General features: G+C 35.9%; 1 protein-coding gene across 1 annotated transcript in view; it reads left to right on the forward strand.

Annotated features, from left to right (window-relative positions):
- Window positions 1–27,103, forward strand: part of PHTF2 (putative homeodomain transcription factor 2) — a 63,158-nt gene that overhangs the window by 31,691 nt on the left and 4,364 nt on the right. Inside the window, exons 5-16 of the mRNA XM_053978384.1 lie at window positions 740–898; window positions 5,264–5,429; window positions 6,108–6,272; window positions 11,195–11,396; window positions 12,464–12,622; window positions 15,394–15,612; window positions 17,535–17,663; window positions 18,856–19,128; window positions 20,302–20,433; window positions 21,387–21,473; window positions 22,522–22,677; window positions 25,890–25,985. Coding sequence (XP_053834359.1) covers window positions 740–898; window positions 5,264–5,429; window positions 6,108–6,272; window positions 11,195–11,396; window positions 12,464–12,622; window positions 15,394–15,612; window positions 17,535–17,663; window positions 18,856–19,128; window positions 20,302–20,433; window positions 21,387–21,473; window positions 22,522–22,677; window positions 25,890–25,985 — 1,943 coding nt within the window. The remainder of the gene's footprint in view (window positions 1–739; window positions 899–5,263; window positions 5,430–6,107; window positions 6,273–11,194; window positions 11,397–12,463; window positions 12,623–15,393; window positions 15,613–17,534; window positions 17,664–18,855; window positions 19,129–20,301; window positions 20,434–21,386; window positions 21,474–22,521; window positions 22,678–25,889; window positions 25,986–27,103) is intronic.

Raw genomic sequence — 27,103 nt, forward strand, 5'->3', positions numbered from 1 at the left:
AAATGAGATGGGGATGATGTAGCAGCATGCAGTAGTTACCCTTTCAGTCAATAACTTCGCATAATTTAAGTCGCATCCCCATTAAGTAAATTTTACATAGTTTTCTGGCTGGGAAGAAAAATACATGCAGAGATATGGGAGAGAAAGGACATTTGAACGAGAGAGATAAAAAATGGTATATAAGGAGACGCAAAGATAAATTGTTCTTTGGGTGGCTTCCCTGCTCCTGGGGTTCATCCTCAGCTGGACAGATTCACTTCAGTGCTTCCCAACCTCATTTAGTTTTCCTCAATGACATGGCTGGTGCAATTTACAGATGTTGGTATTTTAGATCCCTTTTCTGTGTTGGGAAAGGACTCTGCTGTGCCTGCGCAGGCATGTAGAGTTTTCATGAGACTTACTGCTTCGTATAAAGTTTCTGATACCTGTATGAAACAGAACAATTTTTAATAATGCATTTTAGAATAAATTTGACATGGCAATGTTTTGTTATTCAAACATTCTGAAATACAGGTATTTGTAGAAGTTCCTGATAGTGGCAGTCAAGAGGGCATCAACAATTTATGCCATATTTGGATTGAGGAGATAGTTATTTAAAGGAGTACTTATTAAATACAATTATTTGAATAAATCTTGCACTTCCACCATTTCACTGTCTTAACTACTCTGCTATTGAACAACTGAGATTTCTATTAGTCATAATGATGAAATAAATTAATTTTTTTTTCTTTTTTTAAAGGATCTGCTTTTGCTAAAGCAAAACCTGAAAGTCCTTGGACATCTTTGACCCGCAAGGGAATCGTGAGAGTTGTTTTCTTTCCGTTCTTCTACAGGTGGTGGCTCCAAGTGACATCAAGGGTCATTTTTTTCTGGCTGCTTGTTCTTTACCTTCTCCAAGGTAGAGTTGGATTACAGCACCAGCTTCAACTGAGCGCCTTGTTTTAACCATATGGAAGCTGCAGTGTGCTGCTTGGTTCACTTCATGTTGTTAAGGTCTATTCCAGTATTTTCAGAAAATATTGGAATAACACAGTCCCAAGCATCTTTTGTTTAACATTTCTTTTACTAATATAAAGGATGCATAATGAAAAATGTAACGCTCTCCTCACAGGTTTTCTTCAGCATTTGGCACACATTAGTTTGTCACATCTGAATACAATTCAGGTTTTCAGGACTATCTAATTCACTTCAGGACAACTGTTAACAAACAGAAGTCAGTTCACAGCTTTTGAGATACTCGGTATTGAGTTCTAGCAATCTGACTTCGAGTCTCTTAATTATTTGTGAGGAAAATTAGAAAGGGAAGAATGTAATGGAGTGAGTCAGTATCTATCAGTATGAAAGTCACCAAAAGAATAAGTGTTTCAGAAGTTTGTACAATAGATATGGAACAGAAGGTTAATGAAAGTTGGGAGCAATATAAGTACCCTGAGAAGCTAAATGACTAATGAATTTTCCACTGAAATCCAATTAACATGCAATATTACTTTTTCAAATTCACCATCTGTCGTCTCAGCCGTGAATCATTGTATCATTTGGAAGTTTTAATTAGAACAATATAGGAGTTTAAAAAAAAGGCAGTACCTCTTGTGTGGTGATGTTATTAGCAGGTATGAAATCTCACCATGCCAGTGTCCCAAGACCTGCAGTACTGACAAATACTCATGTGGCCTTCTATCTAAAGTTTTTCTTACCCCCATTTCTGAGATAGATTCCTAATTTGTCTGTGCTATGGTAAGAGGTTCCATCGCGTTAATAATTTTAATCTTGTTTATAGTAATATAGGTAGTAAAATACGTAAGTTGTAGTTGGTTTGTTACCATGTTCATGGGTGTCTTATTCTGAGAAACACCATTGCAGTAATTTTATGTTCCTATTTGTAAATTTTTTTTTTTAAACATATACTCACACTTAATTTGTGGCACGTTTGTAAGACCCTACAAGTAGAAAAATAGTGAGACAATGCAGATTTTGAGTGCAAGCAAGTTTTTAGGATATTAATTACAGAGCTTTCTTATAACTAGCCTTTTTCCTCTCAGATTTCTTAGGGTCTCTGGTTTACTAAGCTGTGGATGGAATGCATCATTTCCCTAATCCACGTGGTCTGTAATGTGACAAAGTATTTCTGTGGTTGTGAGTTAAGAAATAGCAGGAAATAATGAATAGTATTCCATATTGCACTATAATCCAACTATTTGAAATACTTGATATTAAAACTGTGCAGAATTAGCTGCAGATTTTTTTATAGTTTTTGAAAGAAATTAAAAGACTTAAAACGTGTAAGTGAAGTTAAATGGACATATTTACTTATTGAGAACTATTCAAAACAACCCCCCCCAAGCACTTCTGTAGGAGTTTTGCTTTTATTTTACTCAGTTTTGTACAGGATTGGTAAGGCAGCACCAAAGTGTGGAAAATCCATGATGGAAGCTTAAAAACAAAGCACCTCCAATTCCAGTGGCCATATTCCTGCCCTGAATCTGGATACTGTAGTTTGGATATTCTGTCATCATGATAGATTCTCACTGACATTGTTGTAAAGTGGTCTGACTAGATTTCATTTATATGTGTTCATAACTAAATAATTTACCTGAAGTGTTTTTTATAGATTTATGAATTGCATTGCTCGGAATTACTGCTTTAAAATTTATTCACTTTACAAGGGTACTTGCTAGCATTTACGTAAATCTACAGAAAAAAACTTTTCCTTGGCTGTAGATTTAAACTCCAGGTTTTATTTGCATTGGTTTCCTTTAGTGTAAAGTGATTAGCACAATGTGTGATAAGATTAGAGAACTACAGAGAAGTGTTTTATACTCAAGGTCACAGAACAGGCCAGTGACTTAAGATAGAAGTAAAACCCTTTTCTTCTGCTTCCTTATCTATCTAGTATATAGTAATACCTAATTTTTAATTTAAAACATTTTTATATTCTAAGGGGAAAATGAAGTGCAAACTTATTTATTGTGCATTTCTTAATTATAAAGCAAGAAACTTTAATAGTGATGTAATGTTTTTTTGTTGTGGTGGTGAGATATATAAATATATATATATATATATATATATATATGCATTTTTAAATTTGGTATTAAAAATATTTCCAAACTTTAAATGCTTTAAAAAGAAATGGTTGTTGGCCTTTGAAATGCAAGGTTGCTTTCTTTGAGGCAGCTTTTTGTTCAATGTGATATTATTTCATTTGTGTCAGTTTTAGAAAATAAGTCACTGTGTTTTAGAAAAACGGAGGTAGAAATACTGTAAATACATAAAGAAATAATTAAAATTGCTGTAAGAAATCCTGTTCCGACCAATTCTGCCTAGCTGTTGGTGGGAGCAATTCTTGGATAATCTGAACTAGAAGGTATTGTCACGCCGTGCAGAAATAAATTCTTGGATTTCCCTCCCTATTACCAGATTGATAATATTTTTCTAAATCTGTTGTGGTAGGAATGTGCAATCTGCAGATTTTTGTCTTCTGGAAGATGATTTCTTCTAGACAGCTCTGCTTTACTTAATGTGTTTTTAGCAGCAGTAGAGAATTTTTAAATTATTTAGTGTACGCCTACTCCTACAAAACATTTCACATGGAGGTATGTGTTTGTCCAAAATGTATGAAAGGAGCCAAAATCAGCTCCTTCTTTACATTTTATACCTCATTAAGCTAATTGTATGTATCAGTAACATAGCTCATTTAGAAAGAGATAACATTATCTTTTGCTGTCTGTACCTATTATATTGATTTTTAATAAGCTGGATTTCTCATTGATGCATGTGGTCTTTGAGAACCTTATACTGCAAAAATGTAGTTCACTTACAGTAATAAAGAATACTCACATGCAAAACTTTTGTGCTTTAATTTAGGAAAAAGAGGAGAAATTAGAAATACTTTTTCCACAATCAAAAATAATTCCATTGTTTTGTATGTTCATCATGTTTCTAATACTGGTTACCTTGCTAAAGATTAGTTAATGAGAAACACATCAAACCTCATCACATCCAGGACTCTGCTCTGTTAGGTGTTGCTTCATGGGATTTATTTTAGATGTTTGAATGTGGCACATAGCTTTGTATGTGGCTGCATTTTTTTCAGTCAATTTCAGTAGAGAACTGGTAACAGCTGTTGAACTTGTATTTTTTGTGCTAGAAATAGGTCTAAATTATGAGACTTTCACTTCTCAGTAGTACACAAAAAAAAATCAAGTTTCGTGGGATGTGCAGATGTTAGGCACAGAGAATTATTTCCCAGTTCTGTTTTTGAATTGTTTCTTGGAGTTTCTCTGGGTATTTTTGTTTTGGGGGGTTTTTGTTTGGGGTTTTTTTTTATTTTTCTTGGTAGCTTCTCTCAGCTGAGTTATACATCACAGCTCTTCAAGCCAGAGCAACAAGGACATAGAGTAAGCAGAGAGGAGAGGGGTTGCCTTTTCCCCTTGCTTCATGCCTGGTGGATGTGTTCAGTTTAACCTGAAGCCTGTAAAGATATTTCTGAGTGTTTGGACTCTGGGTGCAGCAGCCTGGTTGTTGGCTGTATATGAAAAGTGGTTATAGGGTTACAAAACTAACAGTTAGCCATGGAATTGGAAGCTGGTCCTTTTTCCAACCACAAATGCTAGTTGGAGCCCTGGTCACTTCAGCTGGATTACCCCAAAGTTTACATGGTTTGTCTTTTGATCTTTCCTCACTGCTAAAAAATATGCAGACAAGTATATATAGAGCGTTTATAGGGTTGTACTTATGCATGGCAGCCCTTCCATATGGGCAATTTTGTCCCTTGGCTGGGGCATGGAGTTTAAAATGCATTCTGCTTTGTAAGGAGTTTCTAGTCTCAAGTCTCACCAAGCTCAGTGGATTGTGCTTTGTCATAACACATGATACAGAATTAAAATTATTTGGGCTACTTTAAGGATGATATTTACTTTTTGGTTTTGTCTCCTACTGATGTTTCACCATAGTTGAAGTGGTTTCATGACAGATACAGCTTTCCAAATGTTTTCCCCCCCTTATTTCATTCAGCCACCTTTTTTTGAGCAATGCATATAATATCACAAGTATGAAAGAAAAGATGGGTACTAAGACAGTAGTCAACTGTTTAGACCCTAATTGCTGCTGTTTTTCAGCAAAATAATAATTTCGTTCTCTCGGAATTACATGAGCTGGCTTAAAATGCAGGTAAAGGTCTGCATCTGACTGGTTTGTTTTTGACAAAAGCCATATGAGTTGGCCATTTCAGACATTAAACATCAACTTCATTTCCCTTCTTTTCCAGTTGCTGCTGTAGTGCTATTCTATACAGCCCAGAGCCCACATAATATACCTCTGACTGAAGTCATTGGGCCAATATGGCTCATGTTGCTGCTTGGGACTGTGCACTGTCAGATTGTTTCAACAAGAACTCCTAAGCCACCTCCCAGCACAGGGGGTAAAAGAAGAAGGTATAGTCTGTGTTAAAGTACTTTATAATTTAGGATTGTTAAACTACTGTAGAGAATGTGCATGAAAAAAGAATGCAGGGGTTTAAAGTCTGTGCGTTGCTAGAGATGAGAAATTGGTGCTCTGTTTTTATTTGGAACTTCAAAATGGTGCTTAATTGGTGCTCTAACTTTTATGCATTGACCAATTTAGGCATAGTTTTATTTGAATTTTAATGCATTAAATCTTACATTTTGTCTCAAAACAGTTATCTGAATAGTGGTGGAGTGACAGTGTTTATATTACTTCAAATGTGGTTTCATAAATCTGGCTAATAATCAGTGGGAAGTATATGTGAAAAGAGATGGTCTTGGAAATGTAGAATTTAAGTCTTCCAAGCACTCCACTGACTGATTTGCTACAGTGAATTGTGCCATTACAATGGGAAATACTGCAGCAGTGACTTTTGTAGGTTTAAGCTTCTGATGATGAAATGAAATGTGTTTTGTGTTTAAGTATATAATAATGAATGTATCAGGGTTTTTTTATTAAATGGAGTTTATAAAATTGATAAGACAAAGCTTTAGCAAAATACTTTGAAATCTTGCTTGTTTTTGCATGCTTAAACTGCTGAACACATTATAGAACTAGCAGATTGCACTTACAAAACTACCTTCCCATTTTAATCTCTTCTGACAAAGGAAATTAAGGAAAGCAGCACATTTGGAAGTACATAGGGAAGGAGATGGCTCTAGTACCACAGATAACACACAGGAGGGAACAGTGCAGAGCTACGGTACAAGCACCTCTTGCAGTATTGGCGCTGTCTTCAGAGATATCTGGCATGCTGCTTTCTTTTTATCAGGGTTTGTATTTATTCAAGGCTACGTATGTGTTAGAGATGCACTATCCCTTTTCTAATTAAGTAAATATTGATGTAATGATTAAACTTCTGTTAATCTAGTTTTTACTATTAATAGCAAACTCATCTGAGTATTTGAAAATGGACTAATGTGTTGTTTCTTGACTTTTGCAAATGCTGATGCAATAATTTTGAAAAAATATTGAATAATTTGTGTTGGAAAGGACCTTAAAGATCATCTAGTTATCCCCCCTTGGCACAGGCAGGGGCAACTTCCACTAGACCAGGTTGCGCAGAGCCCCATCCAGTGTGGCCTTGAACTCTCCAGGGATGGGGCAGCCACAGCTTCTCTGGGCAACCTGTTCTACTCTCACCACCCCTTCACTTAGTAATTTCTTTCTAGTACTGGAAACTTAACCTACCTTTTTTCCATTTGAAACCATTGCCCCTTGTCCTGTCACTACATGCTCTTGTAAAAAGTCCCTCTCCAGCTCTGGAAGGTGCTCAAAGGTCTCCTTGGAGTCTCTTCTGAACAGCCCCAGTTCTCTCAGCTGTCTTCACAGGAGAGGTGCTCCAGCCCTCTGATCATCTTGTCTCTCCTTTGGACTTGTTCCCACAGTGCAATGTCCTTCTCATGCTGGGGGCCCCAGAGCTTAGCACGATGCTCCAAGTGGGATCTCATGAGAGCAGAGTACAGAATTAACTTTTAGTTAAATTATATTTTTTTATTTTACTACACTGTGTAGGCTATTAGGAAAAAAAACCCACTTAGTTTCTCAGTTTTAATCAAATAAAAAAAGTTCAACTGTTTAATTTTACTTTATTATATTACCTCCTTGTTACTCCAAGAGAATGCTTATTTGACTCTGTCATTGTCATCAAATGACACACTTTTTCTTCAGGATTCAAATAAGCACTGATTGGGCTATTAAAAAAAGTTTTTCGAAAACCCATTCTATAGCTCTATGTGCAAGACATGCTATGCATGCAGCATTTTGAGTGCTATGTATCAACATTTATTAATAAGCGAAAATATACCCAGTAAATAGTATTAAACTGAGAAAAGGGATAATGCAAATTATTACATTGATGTTTTGTTGTGCATGCTGCATTGTAAATACAGCAACACTAACATGTCTGTCATACCTGTGATCCGTGCTCTTAACCACTGGTAAAACTTACGTTACCGTCTGGGAATATCTACTTAAAACCTTGGACAAGTTTTGAAAATGTAAGTGTTTGTAAGTGTTGTAAGAGGAGAGTTCATTTGACTTTCTCCTGTATGGGTTAAGCTCTGTCTGATAAACTGTGGGTCATAGTGATAGGCACCAGGGCTGTTCTTTGGGTCTGTGAGCATTATTCTCTGGTACGTTTCAAGTGTAATCTTGTAAACTGTTTAATGTTTTGTTTTCCTTTCATTGAAGATACTGTTCTGCAGTAAGAAGAGTGTTGGAAGATATTTTTTTTTCTTGCCTTTCCTGCTGTTGGGCTCAGAGTATTTTTGGTTGAGAAAGGCTATGTGGAACTTATCCTAAAGACTTGTTTAAACCATTTAATGAGAGGCAGTGTGCGTATATATATAGACGTTAAGCCTCCATGATGACTACTTAGTATATACAGTATCTTCAAAGGAAAAAGAACAGGAGTGACTGAGAGGGCTGTAAACAGGCCTTAGTCCTTTGTTACCCCTTCAGTTGCAGAGGCACAGTTGTTTTTATGTCTAGAGCCATACAAACTTGTTCAGATGAAAAACACCTTTTTTTTTTTTTTTCCCAGGGGAACATGCAGTTCAGTTTCTTCATGTAATTTTTTTCATGGCAATACAAACAGTTTTGTCAGCACAATGGGAGTGGGGCTGGGAATGAGGAAGCAAGAGCACAGTGTGGAGTACATTGACTACTTGGTGATATTACTTGAAGAAAATCATATGAAAGCTCAGTGCAAGGAAGCCTCACAGCTACACTTGTCCTGTCTCTTAAGACATTCTTGGAAGCTCTTTAGATAAGCACATTAGAATGTCTTATATACAATGTCTGGTTGGTATTTATTTTCAGCAGTTTTTCACTTACACAAATCTTCGACATACTGTTTTCTAGAATTTTAAGTATAGGTTGTAAATACATTATTTTGAATTAACCTCAGAAGTCACATTCTCTGTGTCAGGGCAGGACCCTGTGTACCTACACCATTTGCCTGTGCTCAGATCATTGGTAAACTGGAACAGTGTATTCAATAAATATCCTTTCCATTGGCAGAACTCAGTTTGACTTAAAAATTATAATTCTAAACTTTAATCCAGCACAGGGGCAATTTAGAAAATACTATTGATAAGTTTTATTTGAAAAGAGGGCAGTATCCAAGCAGGTGATTTGTTCAGAGTGCAGTACTGGTTTGGGAATTTGCTCTGCATGTGTCCTTACTCCAGAGGAAATCTTGTAACCTCTAAAATCTTGTAATCTCTAAAAGTTTTGCAGTGGAAACAGAGAGGAGAGTTTTTCTGATCAACCCTAATGAAAATATGTTGAAAGAATACTTGAGAGTACAAATCCACACTCTTCCAGAAACTTTATTTAACTTTTCCTTAGTATTTTCTCTGGATTATGCATGAATAAGACTCAAAGTCATTCTTGATTTAGTTTTTGCATATATTCAAGCCTTTAAGACATTGTATTTATTCCTGGTGTTCTTTGTTTTACTCTAAATACTTTTAGTTATAGCCTAAAATTGTAAAAGTTGATTAAGAATGTATGTATATATAGTAATTCTAGAAAACCATACATTTTTGTCAGCAAGGGATATATTATTTGTGTTTTTTACTGTGGAGTTTTTTGTTTTGTTTTTCTTTCATGCACAAAAGCCTAACTTTAAGCCCAAATGTATGCTTTTCTGGCTTGAGGCTTACACTTAAATTTAGGGAGTCTTATGAAAAAAAATAACTTTGGTTTCTCTGTTAGAAGCAAATAACGACTTCAGTCAAGCTCCCTGATATTTAGAATGAGCCTTAGTTGATACCAGACCAGTGGCTTTGGTCTTGCGATTTTAGCACTCAAACATTGCTTGAGTAGTGAAATCCTATCCGAAAAATTTGTGCATATGTGGATGTGTTCCTTCTTTCTCTTATCTGTTGCTATTCAACTGTTTGAGGCTCCTTCTTCTAGCTTTAAAGTTTTGTATAAAATGTATAAAAACGTCTTAAATCAAATTTGGAAGAGCTGTCTCATTAATCTGCTCATACAGTTTAGTAGCTTGTGGAGGAAGTGTTTCTGACTGGATGTGTGTGTGTGTAATGAGAACTGCATTTACTTCTGCACTGTTTGAAATAAATTTTTAAGAAGTGCTGAAGGAATATTTCTTGAATTACAGATTAGCTTATTTGGATTCCTCCTTATTGCAGAAAATTTAATTTTAGTGCTACTTCCTCAGTATTCACAACTGACCTTACTTATTATTTTGCAATGAGTTGCCACTGAAAGGCAGTCCCTTTGCTTTAAAAGAAATATCAATGTTAACCTTTTTCCTAGTTAGGATGACAAAATTAAGTTAAAGATGGGAAAGGAGAATTAAATGCCTCAGTAACATTGTCTCTTCTCTTGATCATTTTGCATCCCTTTATTCCATTTTTTTCTGCATGCCATTATTTTGTGAGCTGAATTGGTCCTTTTTGAATTTTTTTTCTATTTTATCCAGCTGTCCTTAGCCATTTTTTGCTTTCAGGACTCCCCTTTAGGTGTGGGATACCTTATCTAGGAAGGAATGTGAGGCAACTCTCCAAATTCTCCCAATTTGTTTGATGTACATATTAAAGAGGAATTTAATCTTCTGCTGTGTAATCCAAGCCCACACAGAATGCCTCAGTCCTTAAAGAGAAAGGCAGTGCATATTCCCTCACAGGAGCACTGGATCAATTGAACAGGTTCTTGATAGTTCCCTGACCTATGCCCAGTGCTCTATTTGAAATAAAAATAAAAAATTTCAGAAGCATTACTTATAACACTTTCCTCTTGTTTTCTCTCCCCCCTTTTTCCACCAAGCATTCTGAGAACCTAAAAACCAAAATTTAATTTACTTTGACAATAGAGAAGCTTAAGAGAAGACTAAAAGTCCCTGCCATTAAGGTAGCAAGTTCCTCTTCATTCCTTCATCCACTGCACTTTCTAGTTTGGGCGTATAATCACCCAAATGTTTGCTCTGAGAGAGCCTTCTTCTTGCATGAGGTAGTCTTGCTGGCACATTTATTGTCTAGGAAAGGGCCTTGATTCTAGAGGATGTTATGGGAGACTACTGAGTGAGAGATCTGTCCTTTAAAATCCTTGAGGTTTTGTCCTTGAAAAAACGTGCTTAATTGGTATGTTTGTAAGAGATATCAAAAAATGTTGCCTGGGGTGTTGCTGGATAATGCAGAAAAGAGTAGATCCCCTCCTGTTTAGTAGGGTTGTCAGTAAGCAGAGTATATTCAAAACAACACCAAATAAATATTAGAGTACAGAGTACTAAACAGCATGCTTGTTTGAAGCTTCAGGAAATTGCATGCTTGCTTTGAATTAATAATTATTAAAGCAACTTCTAGCATACCTCTTTTATTTGTTAAGATTGAATAGAGGATTTTTCTTTCACTTTTGAGGCTTGTAGTTCTTCTATTACCAAAGCTGCTATTAAGTTTTATTTTTAAAAAAGATTTCCTTTTCTTTCGGTAGCTAGCGATATACATTTCTTTCACGCACTGATAGTTTATTTTATAAAAAATTTAGGAGAGGATAATGGGTATTATTTAGAACATTAAATAGTTAGAAATATGGCATCAAATTCAAATGTTAATATTGTTGATTTGTGGACATCTTAGTAATGCTAAAACATTGGTTGATAGGAATAAGCTGGATTTAGACTGGGAAATAATTAATTTAATACATGTATTTGTTTTGAATATAGATCTAAGAAAGCAAAAACCTCAATAGATAAATCCACTGAAACTGATAATGGCTACGTGTCCCTTGATGGGAAAAAGCCAGGTAAAGGCAGTGAAGAATGTGTGCAGGGCCATGAACGTCGGTGTGAAGTGATTAGGCCAGAAGAGACAGGGTGGAGCCCTTCCACAGTGAGAGATGCCTTGAGCAACCACAGTCACCACAAAGTAAGTGTGTTTGTTGCTTTTTATGATGCCTTTGATGCATTTTTATCTACTTTATCCTTAAAAATATTTTAAAAATGAAATTAGGCTTAGGGTCCTGGAGCCAAAAATTACAGTGAGTTGTCTTACTTATCATATTCCTGGCCTTTCCTTTTTCTTGTAGGAGAAACCTTAGTGGTGTTTAAACATTTTTTGGTATTCTTTATTTTAATGCACAAGTTTGCGTGCTGTCCTTTATCTGTGGGTATTTCCTGACCAGGTAAACGTTATGTTCCTTCTCTGAGAGTCTGGGCATCTATGGTCTATCTCTGTGACAAAATGGAAAAGATTTTGGATTACTGGCAATTTGTAATTTTAAGGTCATTCTGAGCATTTCTTTGCCTATGAATTGTCTTCCTTTTCCTTTTTTTTTTTTTTAATTGATCTATGTGAAAGATGATGAAAGCGCAGGATTTCCCTCCAAGTGAAAAAGGCAGGACTCTCTATAGTAAAGAATAAGAATGAGATGGAATAATAGAATCATTACAGAATCACAGGAAGTGATCATGGAAGAAAGCAGAACTTTTAATTTGTCCGTGTCTTAATATCTCCTGGATATCCTGTACTCAAAGTAACACACATTAGTGACCTCAGTATTCAACATATATCCTCTAAGCGCCTCATCCTTGTAAGAGGTCGTAACTGTTAACTTTGTACTGAATATAATTGATAATTCAGTGTTACTTTTGGTTGGTTTGTTTGGACTTTTTATTTAGGTTTGTTCTCTTTTCAGATGTGGATACATTTTTTCTAAGCCTATCTTGGCATGTTCAGTTTATGAAAAATCACATTTAAAATAAGAGCATTATAATCTTTCTTGAGGCTGATGTGAACTAGGCCTTCCTTTGAAAAAATATTTTTGATGTTACAATTTCTATTCCATAATTCCTGTTCTGCCAATTTTGAGTCTTGAAAATGCATTAATATCTGGTTTAACTGAACATAGATACCAAAGCTGTAGAAAGAAATTTGATTTCACTAGTTGAGAGTAACTGGTCTGTGTCTTACTAATACTGTTTTTCTTGCACTAGGATACTCACAGGACTGTGACAAATTTATCAGATGAAGTTTCTAGTGAGGAAGGGCCTGAAACTGGCTATTCTTTACGCCGCAATGTAGAACGCACTTCTAGCGACTGTACACTTCGAAACAGGAAATCTCACCATTACAAGAAACACTACCCTCTGGAGGTATGTTCATTTCTATTGCCTTTAAATTCTTAAAACAACTTGACTTCTTATTGAGTAAGGTATATTGAGCAAGCAGCTTACATGTACCTGGTTGCTGGCTGGAGTTAAACTATGACATTTCCACAAATGTTTTTTTTTTCTTCTATATTGGTTTTCAGGAGTCTGTAAATTGGAAGTCATCCCAGTGAGGAACAGAATTTTTTTTCTTTGCTTTTGTTTAATGACAGTGTTTTGAAATTAGAAGGTTGTAATCTAGTTTTTTTGAGCTTCATCCTATTTTCCTATTGTCGTAAGGAGACTAAAATATGTTTGGTAGATTTTGCATCGGGTTATGGTAACCCTGTTGCTGTCCCTTGACACCAGTTATCTCCTCTGGAAATTTGTTTTGTTAAAGAAACAATAGTAATTGGGAATATGCAGATTTTCAGAATGGTACTGCTCCTGTTTCTCTCTATTTCGTATTTTAGATTCACTCGCTTTCTTGTGGAAAAGTCTGATTGACTCTGAGTTTTCATTTCCTCGTGTTCATTGAAACAATAATGTTAAATCTTGTAGTGAAATTTTAACAAAATTGTCAATTTATAAAAAATACCAAAATTTTAAGAGACTTGATGATATTAACAGCTTATAATAGGGGATTTCACAGATTCTATGTGAGCAGAATTCTTAATTCAGACATTGAAAGAGAATGGGATATCTTATTGTGGTTTTGTTTATTTATTCATTATTTTTAAAAATTATACTGTTTTGCTAATGATATGGATCTTCACAGATCTGTAACACTTTTTAAAGGCTGTATTGCTGTTTTTTCTCTAAGGCTGAACAAAGAAGGCAAAGAGTAAAATCAGCACTGACAAAAGTCCACTGACAGATGGGCTTGATAGGCAGAGTTGCATAAGTAAACTCTCTACCTGATACAGGAAAAGTGTATTGGATGGGTTCAGTACTGCTTGCTCTGATCACAACTGCAAAGCCTTGAGGCTGATGCTTTGCATAAAAAATATTATTAAATTAGCTATTCTTTCACTCATTTCTCATGGACTTTGGCTAGAAAGATCCAGAATGCTAACTGATCTCAGCATTTAGTGCCTTTTGCATGTGTGGTTTATGATAATAGCACTATTTGTTTCATGTTACAGAAGATTTCCTTTCACTGTGTTCTTGTGCAGCTGTAGTGCTTCACAGGAGGAAGCAGAAAGACACCATTACAGTTGATTTCTTTTGTTTTTCAGCTTAGATATATTTTTCTCTAGTGTAGAGTGCTTCAAAGCTAGGGAAGGCTTTGTAGATACCTTCAGAAACTAGAGACAAAATGCAATCCATGTTTAGCTGTGGCAGTACTGTTTTACACTTATTCCCCGTTTACTGATCTGACTGATGCAATGAAAGAGGAAGCTTTTCTTTCTTACTCTCAACTCGCCTCCCCCACACCATTACAAAGAAATGGAAACAATAGTTTTCAAATCAGTGAAAGCTTTCTTTGTATTTAAAAAAATAGTGAAGTCAGTGGATATACTCTCAAATTCTGTCCTGCATTTTTTTTTCAAGTTTACGTGTCTACTTAATTGTTGTTTGAACTGTTTTTCATGTTCTTACTTTATTAACTTTGAGCTTCAGTGGTACCCAGTAGTGACTGCCTTCTATAAATATCTTCTTTTTTTCTTTTAAAAAAATACTTCAGACTCTTTCTGCATTCATGTTATCCCTCTCTTTATAAGAGGTGCAGAAAGAGTTCAGACCAAATTTTTTCTAAACATTTCTTTACAAAATGGTTTGTGTAACATACATTAAACATGGCTTTCAGAAAGAATGAAGAACATTTCTTCAGGTAGTAAAGGACTGTGGACTAAGTTAGTATGTCTTCTGAAACAGTGCTTAATTTTTTTTTCAGTGTAAAATATTGTGTGTTCTCAAGAGAAATTAGTAGAAATAAACTTGGTATTAAGAGGGAATGGAAATTGCCAGAGGATGGCAGTTAGTAGACTGATACTGCTTTTAATACTACACCCCTGTCTTGCTGGAAATGGATTCTGTTTATTGTATAAAATAGTTTAGACTCTACATTGTTGTTCTGAAGACAACATAGGTTGTTTCATATCTATGCCTTGGGAGATCTGAATGTCCCAAATTTAGGATTTTTCTTTCTTTATCTAAGAGCTTGGTAAAACTTGAGTTTACAAAGGCATACTTGTTTGTCAAGTGCAGTTTGTTTAAAATAATTAAATTATTATGTCTAACTGTGCAGATTACACATAAACCTGGCATTAGCTATGTGTACCCTTGCTTTTTTTCCCCCTCTATACTTGATGCATTACTGTCTTCAAAAAAGCTCACTCTGTCTTTGAGAAGGTATGTTAGTAGTAACGATGTGACTTTAGGGGACTTTGGGGGTCAGTTCCTCAGAAGTTGGAAATACAGCTGGAGTCTGTGGCTTGATAATTGCTGTTAAATTCTAAACTAATGAGCTCTAAAAGACTGAAGTAGTTATTTCCTTTTAATAATGAGTATGATTAGATTCTTCCTTACGTGACCCCCTCCATAAAAAGCAGGGGCCATGGACTGTTGCTTTTTGGTACAGTATCTTGAAATGTGCAACCTCTTAGACACACCTGCAATAAACATACAAACCTTTCTGATGACAAGGATAATGGATTAGAACCTAAAAATCCAGATAAACACAGATGCACTAATCTGAACATTATAACATCTCTGACAGGAAATGATGTAGACTAAAACAGCAGCATTAATTCCAGTGGATGTTTGGCTTTCAGGATACACCTAAATCAGGTACCAGCTGCAGTTCCCGGTGCTCAAGCTCCAGACAAGACTCAGAGAGTGCGAGGCCAGAGTCAGAAACTGAAGATGTGCTGTGGGAGGACCTCTTACACTGTGCTGAGTGCCACTCGTCCTGTACCAGCGAGACAGACGTGGAAAGCCCTCAAGTGAACCCGTGTGTGAAGAAAGAATTCAGAGATGACCCATTTCATCAGGTTGGTATCCACCAATTCTGTTTTTTTACACTACACACAAGATCAGTGTTACCTATCTATCATACGCCACAGAAAACCTGGGAGAAAGACCTATATTAGATGGAAGTAACAAAGCCAAAGTAATTTGATAGAATTAAAACAAGTGAAACTTGATTTCTGCTACTCAGTCATTAACTTTTCAAAAGAAGATGGTATGACAATATATCAAAACAGCCTATAGAATATTTGAGTGTTTGAATCTTAATACTAATTTAGTACTGATTGATTTAAGTCTCCTCTGTGATAGGTGATTCTGTTTGGTTGTTTATTTTTCTGTTTTGTTTTTTTTCATTTTTTTGTGTGTGCTTGTCTGTTTTGTTTAATTTTATGTTGTTTTGGTTTTGGTGGGTTTTACCCCCCCTTTTGTTTTTCTCTAGTGGAAGTGCTTTTTATAAGCACTTATCAGACACCTTTCTGTTTACTTATTTGGAAATGTATATATAAGAAAAGCAAACAGAAGGATAACATATGCTGTATATATATGTGTATATATATATCATTATGGGTGTATTATGTAGGTCTAAATTCTATTTGATTATATTTTTTGTTACCTAAAGTTAATAACAGCAATTTGGATTATTTCATGCAGTGTTTTTATTTTTAGTTCTTCCTGCTTACATTCCATAAAACACTAAACCTTGGAGTAGTGAGTTGAATTACAGTATATATATTCACTAAAGGATTTATATTGATTTGACCAGTTGAGAATTCTTCTATTTGATTGCAGATTGTAAATTTTTGAGTTTCAGCTCCTGGTGTTGATGCTCCCTCTAGAGGGAGAGCTTGGAAAACTGTGGTTAAGAAAAACCTGCAATAAATATTTGCATTATTTTAATATTATAAATAATTTCTTCTTCACCCAGTGGAAATAAGGGAGATAACTGAGTACTCAGCAGATTACAAATATTTCAGATCAATACTTACAAAGCAAGCAATAAAATGAAAAGAAACCTTTCCTTGCAATCAAAGATAATTAATACCTAGAAATAATAGCATGCCCTTGCCCCTGCCAGCACCAGCACTTCCAGCAGTGTGATGCACATAGTGCCAGGTGGCTAAAGCTGAAAGAAATTTTAATCTCCTGAATGGGAGAAGAGGGAGATAGGGCTGAGGAAAATCAAGAAATGGCCACAGCAGTACTTGTAATCTCAACATTTTCTATATCCCTTAGTTCTCACTTGGCTCTGTGGTTTGAAAGAAAGGTCCCTGAGCCCTAAGTGCATTCAGAAGATTAACCTGGGATTGCTTGGCTCTAGGAGCTGCCTGTATTGATTAGACACCTACTGCTCTCTGAGTCTGGCCAGATACAGTGTGCACAGGGGGGCTCTTTATGCATAAAAAGGATTTTGAAGTCATTAAGAGCAAATTAAAAAAAAACTGTTTCCCTTAGGCTTAACCTGAGAAGAGTGCTTTTCAGAATGTTAGGGGTAAATAAATAAAATAACTTCATTAAATGTGTCAGAATTAAAAATTACTTGTAAGTAGAACTTTGTTTTTACATTTCTCTCTTCTTTGATATGTTTGAGTGAAAAAGAAGCCAATAAATCCTTAATCCCATTAGCTCATCCCTATTAGAAAATGGAGTGTAGAGAAGGGGAGATTTTTGTTCACAGCCGTTTCTTTGAAAAGAAGGGGAGGATTTTGAGGAATGAGGTTAATGTATTTTAGAAGTAAATGCTGTATAGGAATATTTGTGTCACTCTAAAGTGTTTTTAGGTAGGGTTTTTTTTTTGGTTTGTTTGGGTTTTTGGTTTTCTGTGTGGTTTTTTTGTTGCTTTTTGGGGGGGGTTGGGAGGGGGTTTGTTAGTATATTGGCGACAAAAGCATATTGACATGAAAATACATTCTTATTTCTGAAGGAAGATATTGTTTGTCTTTCTCAGAGTCATTTGCCTTGGATCCACAGTTTGAATCCAGGACTAGAAAAAATTAGTGCAATTGTATGGGAGGGTAATGACTGCAAGAAAGCAGATATGTCTGTGCTTGAAATCAGTGGTATGATAATGAACAGAGTGAGTATTTGTTTTAATTTATGCAAATATTGTATTTAGAAGTGTAAGCACTACCAAGCTTGGTCTATGGGTTTTTTTGTTGTTGTTGTTTGGTTGGTTTTTTTTGGTGGTTGGTTGGTTGCTTGTGGGTTTTTTAATTTGTTTGTTTTATTGTTTGTGTTATTGTTTAAGTATCTGTTATTCACATTATTATTCTATGGCTTACATCACTCTGATTTAATTGTTACTGCTAGATTAAAGAGCCTAGGAGATCTTCAGTGTTAGGACAATAAAAGGTGTTTGCTTTGTTAGGTGCTTGCTCACATAGCCAACCTCAGTGTTATTGATACATGTTGTGAATAATCAAGTTTATCTCCTTGATTTCAATGAACAAGTAATATATTGGGTTAGGAATGTACAGATCTGATCTGGATGCTAAAGTTAGGACTGGAAAAGAAAGCTTTTCTCTTTAGGAAGCCAACCTCTCAAAGGGTGAGTGGGATGTTCTTACTAGTCCTCCCTTCTTTTTCCTAGTACTCCTCTTCAGGAAACAGTTGGAAATGCATTTAATTGATGTGATCTTTTTCAGAATATACAACATGGGTATTTTGTACAGTTGCTCATAAAATCCAAGCATAGCCAAAGAAAACTCTCACTAGTTCTGACAAGTTGATACTCTCTCTCTCCCACTTGTTAAAAAGCAGCTTATGCACAAACCTAGTTCTGATCTCTGCCTGACTCAGAGACTTTACAGGTTTGGATGCAAGACACAGCAGAAAGAAACTCAGCAAGCCATAGCCAGCACAACAGACCTCCAGTCCTGTCTGCACTGTAAACACTTTGATTCCACTAAAAAAGGATACAGCCCAAACCATACAGGGGCAACATACAGGATTGAAGCCCAGTCTAATTGGCCCACTTGGCTAATTCAGCATTCAGTGTATTTTTAATGCAGGAATATGCACTGGAGTTTAATTGCAATGTTTTATTCATGGATTTTTAAATTATGTGGTTCCTGTGCATTAAGGGCTCTTTGAGGACTTCCTGGTTTTTAAATAATAAAATGGGATGATGATTGGTTGAAGTTTTCATACAGTTTACCAGATAAAAAGTGTTCTTTGTGATAAAATAAAAACATTAATATTTTGTTTATTGAATTAATGACAAAATCATTCCAAAATTAAATACATACCTTGTTTTCTTTTGCTTTTAGGTGAACAGCTATATACCAGGAATTGGCTATCAGATTTTTGGAAATGTCATATCTTTAATCTTGGGTTTAATGCCCTTTGCCTTTCGACTTTTCCAAGCTAAAGATTTAGAACAACTAGCTGCGCATTCTGCCACTGAGCTTTGCATGACTGCATTTGGATCTGATGGAGATGTTCTGGTTCTCTCAATGGTTATTATAAGTTTTGTGGTCCGGGTGTCTCTAGTGTGGATTTTCTTTTTTCTGCTCTGTGTAGCAGAGAGAACATATAAACAGGTATGAACAGCAAACCAAGAGACTTCATCTAAAGCAAACCAAGGTTTAATGTTTGCATTTTTGACTTTGTGGCTATTTTAAACTTGTTTTCTTCAGCATGGTATGAGTCATAGATCAGTGATGACAAGCACTTCAGTGGGCTTGCAGTTCAGGAGATGACTCAGTTCCAGTGGACTGAAGTCTCTGAAGCTAAAAGGGGTTTTTTTTTGGTGGTGTTTTTATTTTCTTGGAGAGCATTTCTGGGGGAAAACTGGCTCAGTGCATTAACCCAATGCTTGGTCATGTCCCAGTTTCAGATTTCCACAAGGAGAAGTAGTTTCAGGAAAAAAGCACTATAAATTTCCAGTGTGTTCCAGTGTGTTTCAATCAAAACCTTCAGTTTGATTAATAGAATCATAGAATGGTTTGGGTTGGAAGGGACCTTAAAGATCATCCAGTTCCAACCCCTCTGCCATGGGCAGGGACACCTTCCATCAGACTAGGTTGCTCAGAGCCCAAGCCAACCTTGTCTTGGACACTTCCAGGGATGGGACATTCACAGTGGTTCTGTCCATCCATGGCCAAGGCCATGTGTACTTTGTTGTTAAATCAGTTCTGTAGCTGGAGATGGTGAGAGCTGCTCTCTGAAGTACTATTCCATTGCTTGTTATTGTAATTGAAACTTCAGAGAGCAACCTTACTAGCTGCAGCATATAAATACTTACTGGTCTGCAAAAGAAACAATTTTATACTTTCTGTTCTCAAATTATTGTCAAAATATGTGATGTAATACAGTAGAATAGAATTAACCTGCTTCTAATAATGATTTCTGTTGAAAGGAACTTCTGTGGTATAAGTGCTCTCTAATGCAAATGATTGGCAGGTTTGGTTTATTTTGTCCCAGATTTTAATAATAGAGCAGATACGTTGTCTAAAATTTGAAAAAAGGAACTCAAAGTGTAGCTAAATTTTGTTAATCAATAGAATGTGGAGACTTTTAAAATGTTTTCATGTATTTCTTCTCTTTAATAATATGTTGCACTTCTGGTTTATATTAGCATATTTTAATTTACACTGGTATGTTGTACTTTATGTTGTACTTTACGTTTATATTTAGTGAAGCCTTTTCTCTTATGTTTTTACTACCTCTGCAAATCATTTAACAACTAAGGTAATTTTGTTTCTTCTCTGCAGAGGCTGCTTTTTGCTAAACTTTTTGGTCATCTAACATCTGCCAGAAGGGCAAGAAAATCAGAGGTACCTCACTTTCGCTTGAAGAAAGTGCAGAATATAAAAATGTGGCTTTCTCTCAGGTCCTATCTAAAGGTAAAATAATGTATATTTTTGCTTTAATAAGATTTTAACACAATAAATTTTAAACATCTTATTTATGTTCTAATATAAAATATCTCCTATCCTGCTGATGGAAGTTTGGTGTTGTAGACTATTTCCTTCTGTAGACTTACTATTGGTGCATATGTCCCATATATGCTTCATTTTTGTGACTCTGGGCCAGCAGTGCCTTCAGGCAGACAGATTTTGAGAAAGTTAATGTGTGGTTTTCACCTTGTTTTAAAGCCTGATTGTGTTCAGAGTTGGAGTCTTGACTTAGTAGCGCCAGCTGAAAAGTTGCGTGAGTATGTTGGGTAAAAAGTGACCACATGTAGTCTAATACTGACACTTCTTATTTTAAGAGTCTCATCAGTTGGTGTCATTAACACAAGGAATTAATAAAGCAAGACAGTTCTTGTGTGTTTGTGCTGTGAGTGTATGGATGCCAGGTGAAGCTAGAAATTATGCCCAAGTATTAACTGTAAGACATTCTGATCCCTGACATCTCCTATCACTAGTTTTTATAAGCAGAAAAAGATTAGTGAAAACATAAAGGAATGATGGTGTGGAGGCTGAAGAGGGTGGAAAGCAGGAACTACAAGCAAACAAAATTTAGTGTGATGCTGGTGGGATGAAAGGTAGATAACATCACTTTGATAATAGAATGTAGTTGGGGTGTTCTAAATTTCTGCATATGGTAGCACCTTGGTGGAATGTCTTCCCTTCTTTCCTTGGAACCACACTTGTATATTCCACCTTTTCCTGTGTCACCAAGAACGTTTGTATAATAATGTGGCTAACGAAAAAGTGGTCAGAGGCAGGTGTGTAGGGAACTGACTCAACTGAGAAATAACCAGTGAAGAGCAGTGTGATTCTAACTATTTGTGCTGAATACCAGTGCTGATTGGATGGGGTTTCACTCACATGTGCATATCTTCTATTTTCAGCGTCGAGGTCCTCAGCGCTCAGTGGATGTGATAGTTTCATCTGCCTTCCTACTGACTATCTCAGTTGTGTTTATCTGTTGTGCACAGGTGAGGAAACTTTACTTGTAGAGAAACAGCCGTGACTTAAATAGTTTTGAAAACTGTTTTGAGTGCCTTTTGCATGGTGATGTCTAGTAAGTTAAAAGATCCCAGTGAACAACCAGTAATAGCTGTTAGAGCTTTTTGGAATTGAGTTCCATTTTGTATTGTCATTTCATCTATTTTAGAATATTTTTCTGTAATAGCAAAAGAGAATTCTGTTGCAAAAAATTAGAGGGCTAGGCAATCATCAATGGTCTGGAGTCTAATGAGGGCAAGTGGTGGATTTTGCACCTGGAACACCGTGATTCTTGGGGGTGTCCTGTGCAGGACCAGGAAGAGTTGGCTCGATTAATGATCCTTGTGTATCCCTGCTAGCTCAGGATATTCTGTGATATCACTGTCATATTTTAAATCTGTGTCCTCCTTCATTTTTCATTGTGGGTTTTTTTTTCCTTCATTTTGCATCAAAATACACTTCTGCAAAGACAGTTGATACTGACCTTGGTTGATGCTTTTGTGAAAAACAGGCTTGTTGGCTATATTTGCCTGCCCTCTAGTGGAAAATCTTTTAGTAAGCAAATCTATGTTTAAAGAAGATTTCTGTTGCTTAAGATTTGTCTTTGAACTTCTGTTTCAAAATATAGAGGATTTTCTGAATGCCTTCTGGTTGTGTTTTCTTTACAATTTCTATTTACCTCTATTGCGTTTGCCTGCTAGCTAGCTATAAGTATTTTATTAAGGATGTAATTTACATAAAACCTAGTACCTGTGAGGGTGTATTTTTTTTTTTATCCCATGTAGTGACTTTGCAAGTCTGAACAGGGGTTAAAAATTCTTAGAGTGTATTTTTTTATTTATCTTTTCTCAGATCTCATATCTCTGATACAGTGTTGGTTTAAAATTATGAGTTAAATTTTATAGGCCTAAAAACCTTCCATATATTTATTACTGGGATATGTTTCTTGAATTTGTGGATATATGTAACTATTTTCTTGTATCGTAATGTAATTATTTCAAATTAAATTTTGATTTATTTTCTCTTTTTTTTTTTCAGCTACTTCACATGCATGAGATTTTCCGTGATTGTCACTACAACTGGGAACTTGTAATTTGGTGCATTTCTCTAACTGTTTTTCTCTTAAGATTTGTTACTCTTGGATCTGAAACAAGTAAAAAGTACAGCAATACCTCAATATTACTTACTGAGCAGGTGAGAATTTGTATAGACCTATATTTTTGTATCTAAACAACTCGTTCATCTGGTAGGTCTCAAGCCTTGTAGATTTATTAAAATAGTTTGGATTAGGGAGTTAATTATGGGGAAGTGAACCAACTTTGCAACCCAAAGTTCAATTTCTGAGATAAATGTTTGACTTTATCCCAACTTCTGTTCAAATGAGTGAGCTTAGAGGTACCATCTCCTTTGATATAACTTAACATCTAACAGAACACAAACATAAAAAACAGTTTTTAAATATGAAAAAAACCCTTGGAATCTCAGTGTTGGATGGGTGAGTAAAAGATCTGAAAACAAACTTAACCCTCAATGAAGTGAGTTGCTGTTTCCAGTCCAATAGCTTAGGACTGCTAGGTTGCAGGGATTACATATAGCTTCTTCTAGACTCCTTGGAAATCTCTTTTTCAAGCTTGTCATTTTTCAAGCTTGTCTTTGGGTCAGTGTGTGTTTCTTCTCAGGAATGTTCTGGTTGGTGTTTGTACTTCAAACTTCTCTCTCTGCTCTGCCTGGCACTGCTGATAGTTTTCCAAGCTAAGCATGTTTAGTTAGTGTTAGGTTAGAAAGAAATCTTTCTTCTGAAGTTTCACATTGGTACAAAACAACCCTTTCAGGGCAAGGTAAAGAGGCAGTTTCAGAAACTTTCACAGGTTTCCTACAGAAAATGTGTTAAAGTAGGAGAATAAAATCTTCCACACTGTGTCCCAAAGTCAGGATGCGTGGATGTGAGAATGGCTCATTCTGCCTTTACTAAAGATAAGGTTGGACACTCAGAAGCCTGACTGCCCCTCTGCCTTGTCCTGACTGAGATATTTTGCACCAGTCTGAAAACTGAGTTCTTGAGCCTGGAGAGTTTTCCATTGTTCTGTTGATCCTCAGAGCTGAATGCCCCAGTGAAGTTTGTCTGCTCTTTCTGGAATGAAAATAGAGGGAATTGTTTGGGATAAAGATTGGAAAAAAATGCAAAGAGCGAGGGGAGAGAGATTGTCAAGCCTTTATTTTGCTTTCATAGGTTTCTGTACTATGCTCTTCCTGGGAGTCAATGTTTGAACATTTTAATCTAGCATGGCCATTGAAAGAAACACTTTCTGTATGTCCTCAGAACTTAAAGAAGTATTATGTCATCAGACACTTATCTTTGTATTGTATGCAGCTTATCCTGTTACAAGTTTTTTTCCTCAAAAATGCCTGAAAGCTTTATGAAATGAAAACCAAAATAGAATTCACAATTGTTTCTCAGAAAACTAAAAGGATGCAGTTCACCCTGGGTAGGACTCACTTTAGATTGGTTTCATTTGCTTGAGCTGGGTACTACAGCATAATTAGTGTTCTTGAGGCAGACTCATGGAAGTCTAACATTTTGGCTTTTCAAGGAAGGTCAAGCCCTTTGAATATTGACTGACATTCTATCTAAAAAAGCACATCTGATCCAGTGTCCTGGACAATGGCACACTACATTTATTAGGCTTTCTGAGAAAAGAACAAAGCTGTAAACAAACAGGAAAGTACAACAACAATAACAAAAAAAGATAAATCAGTCTCCACTCTCAGATGCAATTTAAATGCTCCACAGATAAGATGAAATTGAAAATTCTGCTTCTACCAGGAAAGTTCCAGGCACTTCTTTGTGCTTTATATTCTACCTATGAATTTCATAATTAGGAGTCATGATGGGAAACTAAAAGGGATTTTTTTGATTTTATGCTGTTTGGTTGTAATTTTTCAGGTCCTTCTGAAAGTGTTTTTTATTGGTCTTGTAAATCCATGAGCAAAACAGAATGTATGGTCTGACCATAGTTGTCATAGTGCCAGTTTTGAATCTCAAAATAGGTGTGGTAGATGGCTGTGCAGACACACTCCTCCTGATGCCAAGTTTGTTACTGAAATTAAGGAAATCATAATAGCTCTTAAAAGACATCTTTGAATCTTCCTATGGTTTTCAGAGTTGCTAATTAGAGCCCTTATTTTTGTTTAGTCCTACTTATAAGTCTTGCATTGTTGAAATCAATAGTTTTATCTTGAAAGATTGGAATCTCTTTGGCTTTGAAAGCATAATTTTAATGTACAATGCAATAATAATAGTTCAGGAGCTTAATATGCCTTGGAATATATTAGGCATAGATTTTGGTTTGTAACCTGTGTAAGAAACTTAGAGTGGTGTTTTTAGGGAGATCTGATAATCAATTACTTGTTTTAGTTGTCTGTGGCCCTTATTTCAATAACCACCATACAACGCGGTGGTGAAATATATCATAGCATCATAGAGCATCACTTCCTTTCTATAGTCAGGTAAGTGTCATCTGAAGGATTACTTCAGCACATTGCTAAAGTGTTCACTTTTTATTTTGAAGGTTGTCACCCTAAAATAAAAAGTTAGTGGCTTTTCAAGATATTTTTTGCTTTGATTTGCTTTCATTATGCAATAGAAAAGAAAAAAAACCCTAGCCTTTGTTTGGTCTGGGATATCAAAGATAGGTTGTTTGAGAATGAAAGCTGATGTTTCAAAATTGCTAAAAGGCCAAAAAAGAGCCAGTTTGAACTCTTAACTTTCTCAGAAATAATGACCTAAAAACATCTACATCACAGAAGTATTGAAACGCTCAATATACTGTTCTCCTACAGCAATGAAGAGTTTAATAATTTTTCAAATATGCCAAGGCACTGGAAAGATTGATTTTTCTGCTCTCAAGGTGCTCATGAAGAACTAAATCACACTAGAATCTTTTAAAAGAAATTACACTTTAGCAGAGTTATGGTTTTGCATTTCATCCTGTTCAATAACTTTTGAGGGTGTTAAGTCTTGTAAGGTCTGCACACTAGTATAAGAACCTTGGGGGATGAATTGTCAAACCTCAGGCAACCCTTGAATGAGGAAAAGAAATTATGTAAACCCTACCTATGTTGGTTTTTTGTGCCTAATTTATAGATCAGGCTAAACTTTGGTGTAATAATAATGTTGAATGTAATTTGTTATATCATAAATTAGCATTGTATTTTCCTGTGGTGCTGAGCCAGTACTTGTTCTTGAATATTAAAAAGGAAACAAAAAGTTTGCTTGCTTGCAGAAATTCATTGCAGTTTTGTCATATGCTGCTGAGGAATCACAATTTTGAAATATATTACAGTTTAAAAATAATTCCTTTAAATTCTGAGTAGGTGGTGATACTTGTGTTTTTGTTTTAAATCAGATAAACTTGTACTTGAAAATGGAGAAAAAGCCTAATAAGAAGGAGGAACTGACACTAGTGAACAATGTTTTAAAACTTGCTACTAAGTTATTGAAGGTAAGAATTAAAATGGAATTCTCATATTATGAAAAAAGGAGTAGAATAGATTGGTTAAAGAGTCACTTGTGTGACTTCTGCAGGCAGTAGGGTGTACTCTGGTTTAAATTTGCCCCATACCTCTTCACAGGGATGCTGCTTGTTCATGCACTGCAGTCTGTTATGTTGCTATCATTGTGGATTGTAAATTATTATTACATCCAGGACGTTTTACTCTTCTGCTCTATATTAGCAGTGTGAGAGAATGTACTTCAGGGTGGTCAGGATGATGAATGCTTGGGAAATAAATGATGAAATTTTGTCTGTTTTGAGTGTCAATACAGTGGTGATTTAAGACTTTGTGGCCTCACTCAACCACACATTTGCGTTGAATTTGGGTCCCTCAGCTTGTTGCTTCCCATGTGCCAGGGAGCAGCCCATAAAATGCAGTTAAAACTGCTTAATTTAGCCAGTCAGTAGCTGAGATCAGAGTATTTCTTCTAGTTAGATGAGTAATTCCTCCCACCAGCACACCTCGAGCAAGGTGTGTGTTGGTCCCCTCCTCTAAAAAGATATACAGCACTTTCCCTGAGGGAACTGATGGAGTCAGCAAGGACTCAGCGCTGACAAAGCACCTGCTTGAGAGCTGTGCTGCAGCAATAAGGAGAGCCTGACTAAATCAGTGACTGTCTCCTGGTGTAAGAGTAAGGGACTGCAAGGCTTTCAGGACTTGGTTGTGGAGCAAAGGAAAGGAAGTCTTCTCAGTGCATCAGTGCTCTCATGAGCTCATCATGAGCTGAAGTGTTTGTGTGCTGTGAGAATGTGGGTAGGTTGGATGCTGATCCCGTCTTGGACTAAATTGCTTTCATTTTTTTCATGCTCTTCTTGGTGTTTCAAAAAAAGCTTCCATATTTTCCTCTTACCAAAGTTCACAGCCTTTTCCAGTGGGGAACTTAACTTTTGTGACACAAATCCCAGACCCAGGCCATCATTTAGTTATTGTGAGAAGATACCAAAAAGTGAGATTTCCAAGCCACCTACTATGAGCTTTAAATAAATTCTTGGTAGTTAGTGATTAGTGCAATTACATAATTTATGTCCAGTAGCTAAATGGGCTTAGGGTTTTTTAAATTTGATTT

Source organism: Vidua macroura, chromosome 5 (genome assembly GCF_024509145.1).
Source record: "Vidua macroura isolate BioBank_ID:100142 chromosome 5, ASM2450914v1, whole genome shotgun sequence".
NCBI classification, from domain to species: Eukaryota; Metazoa; Chordata; class Aves; order Passeriformes; family Viduidae; genus Vidua; species Vidua macroura.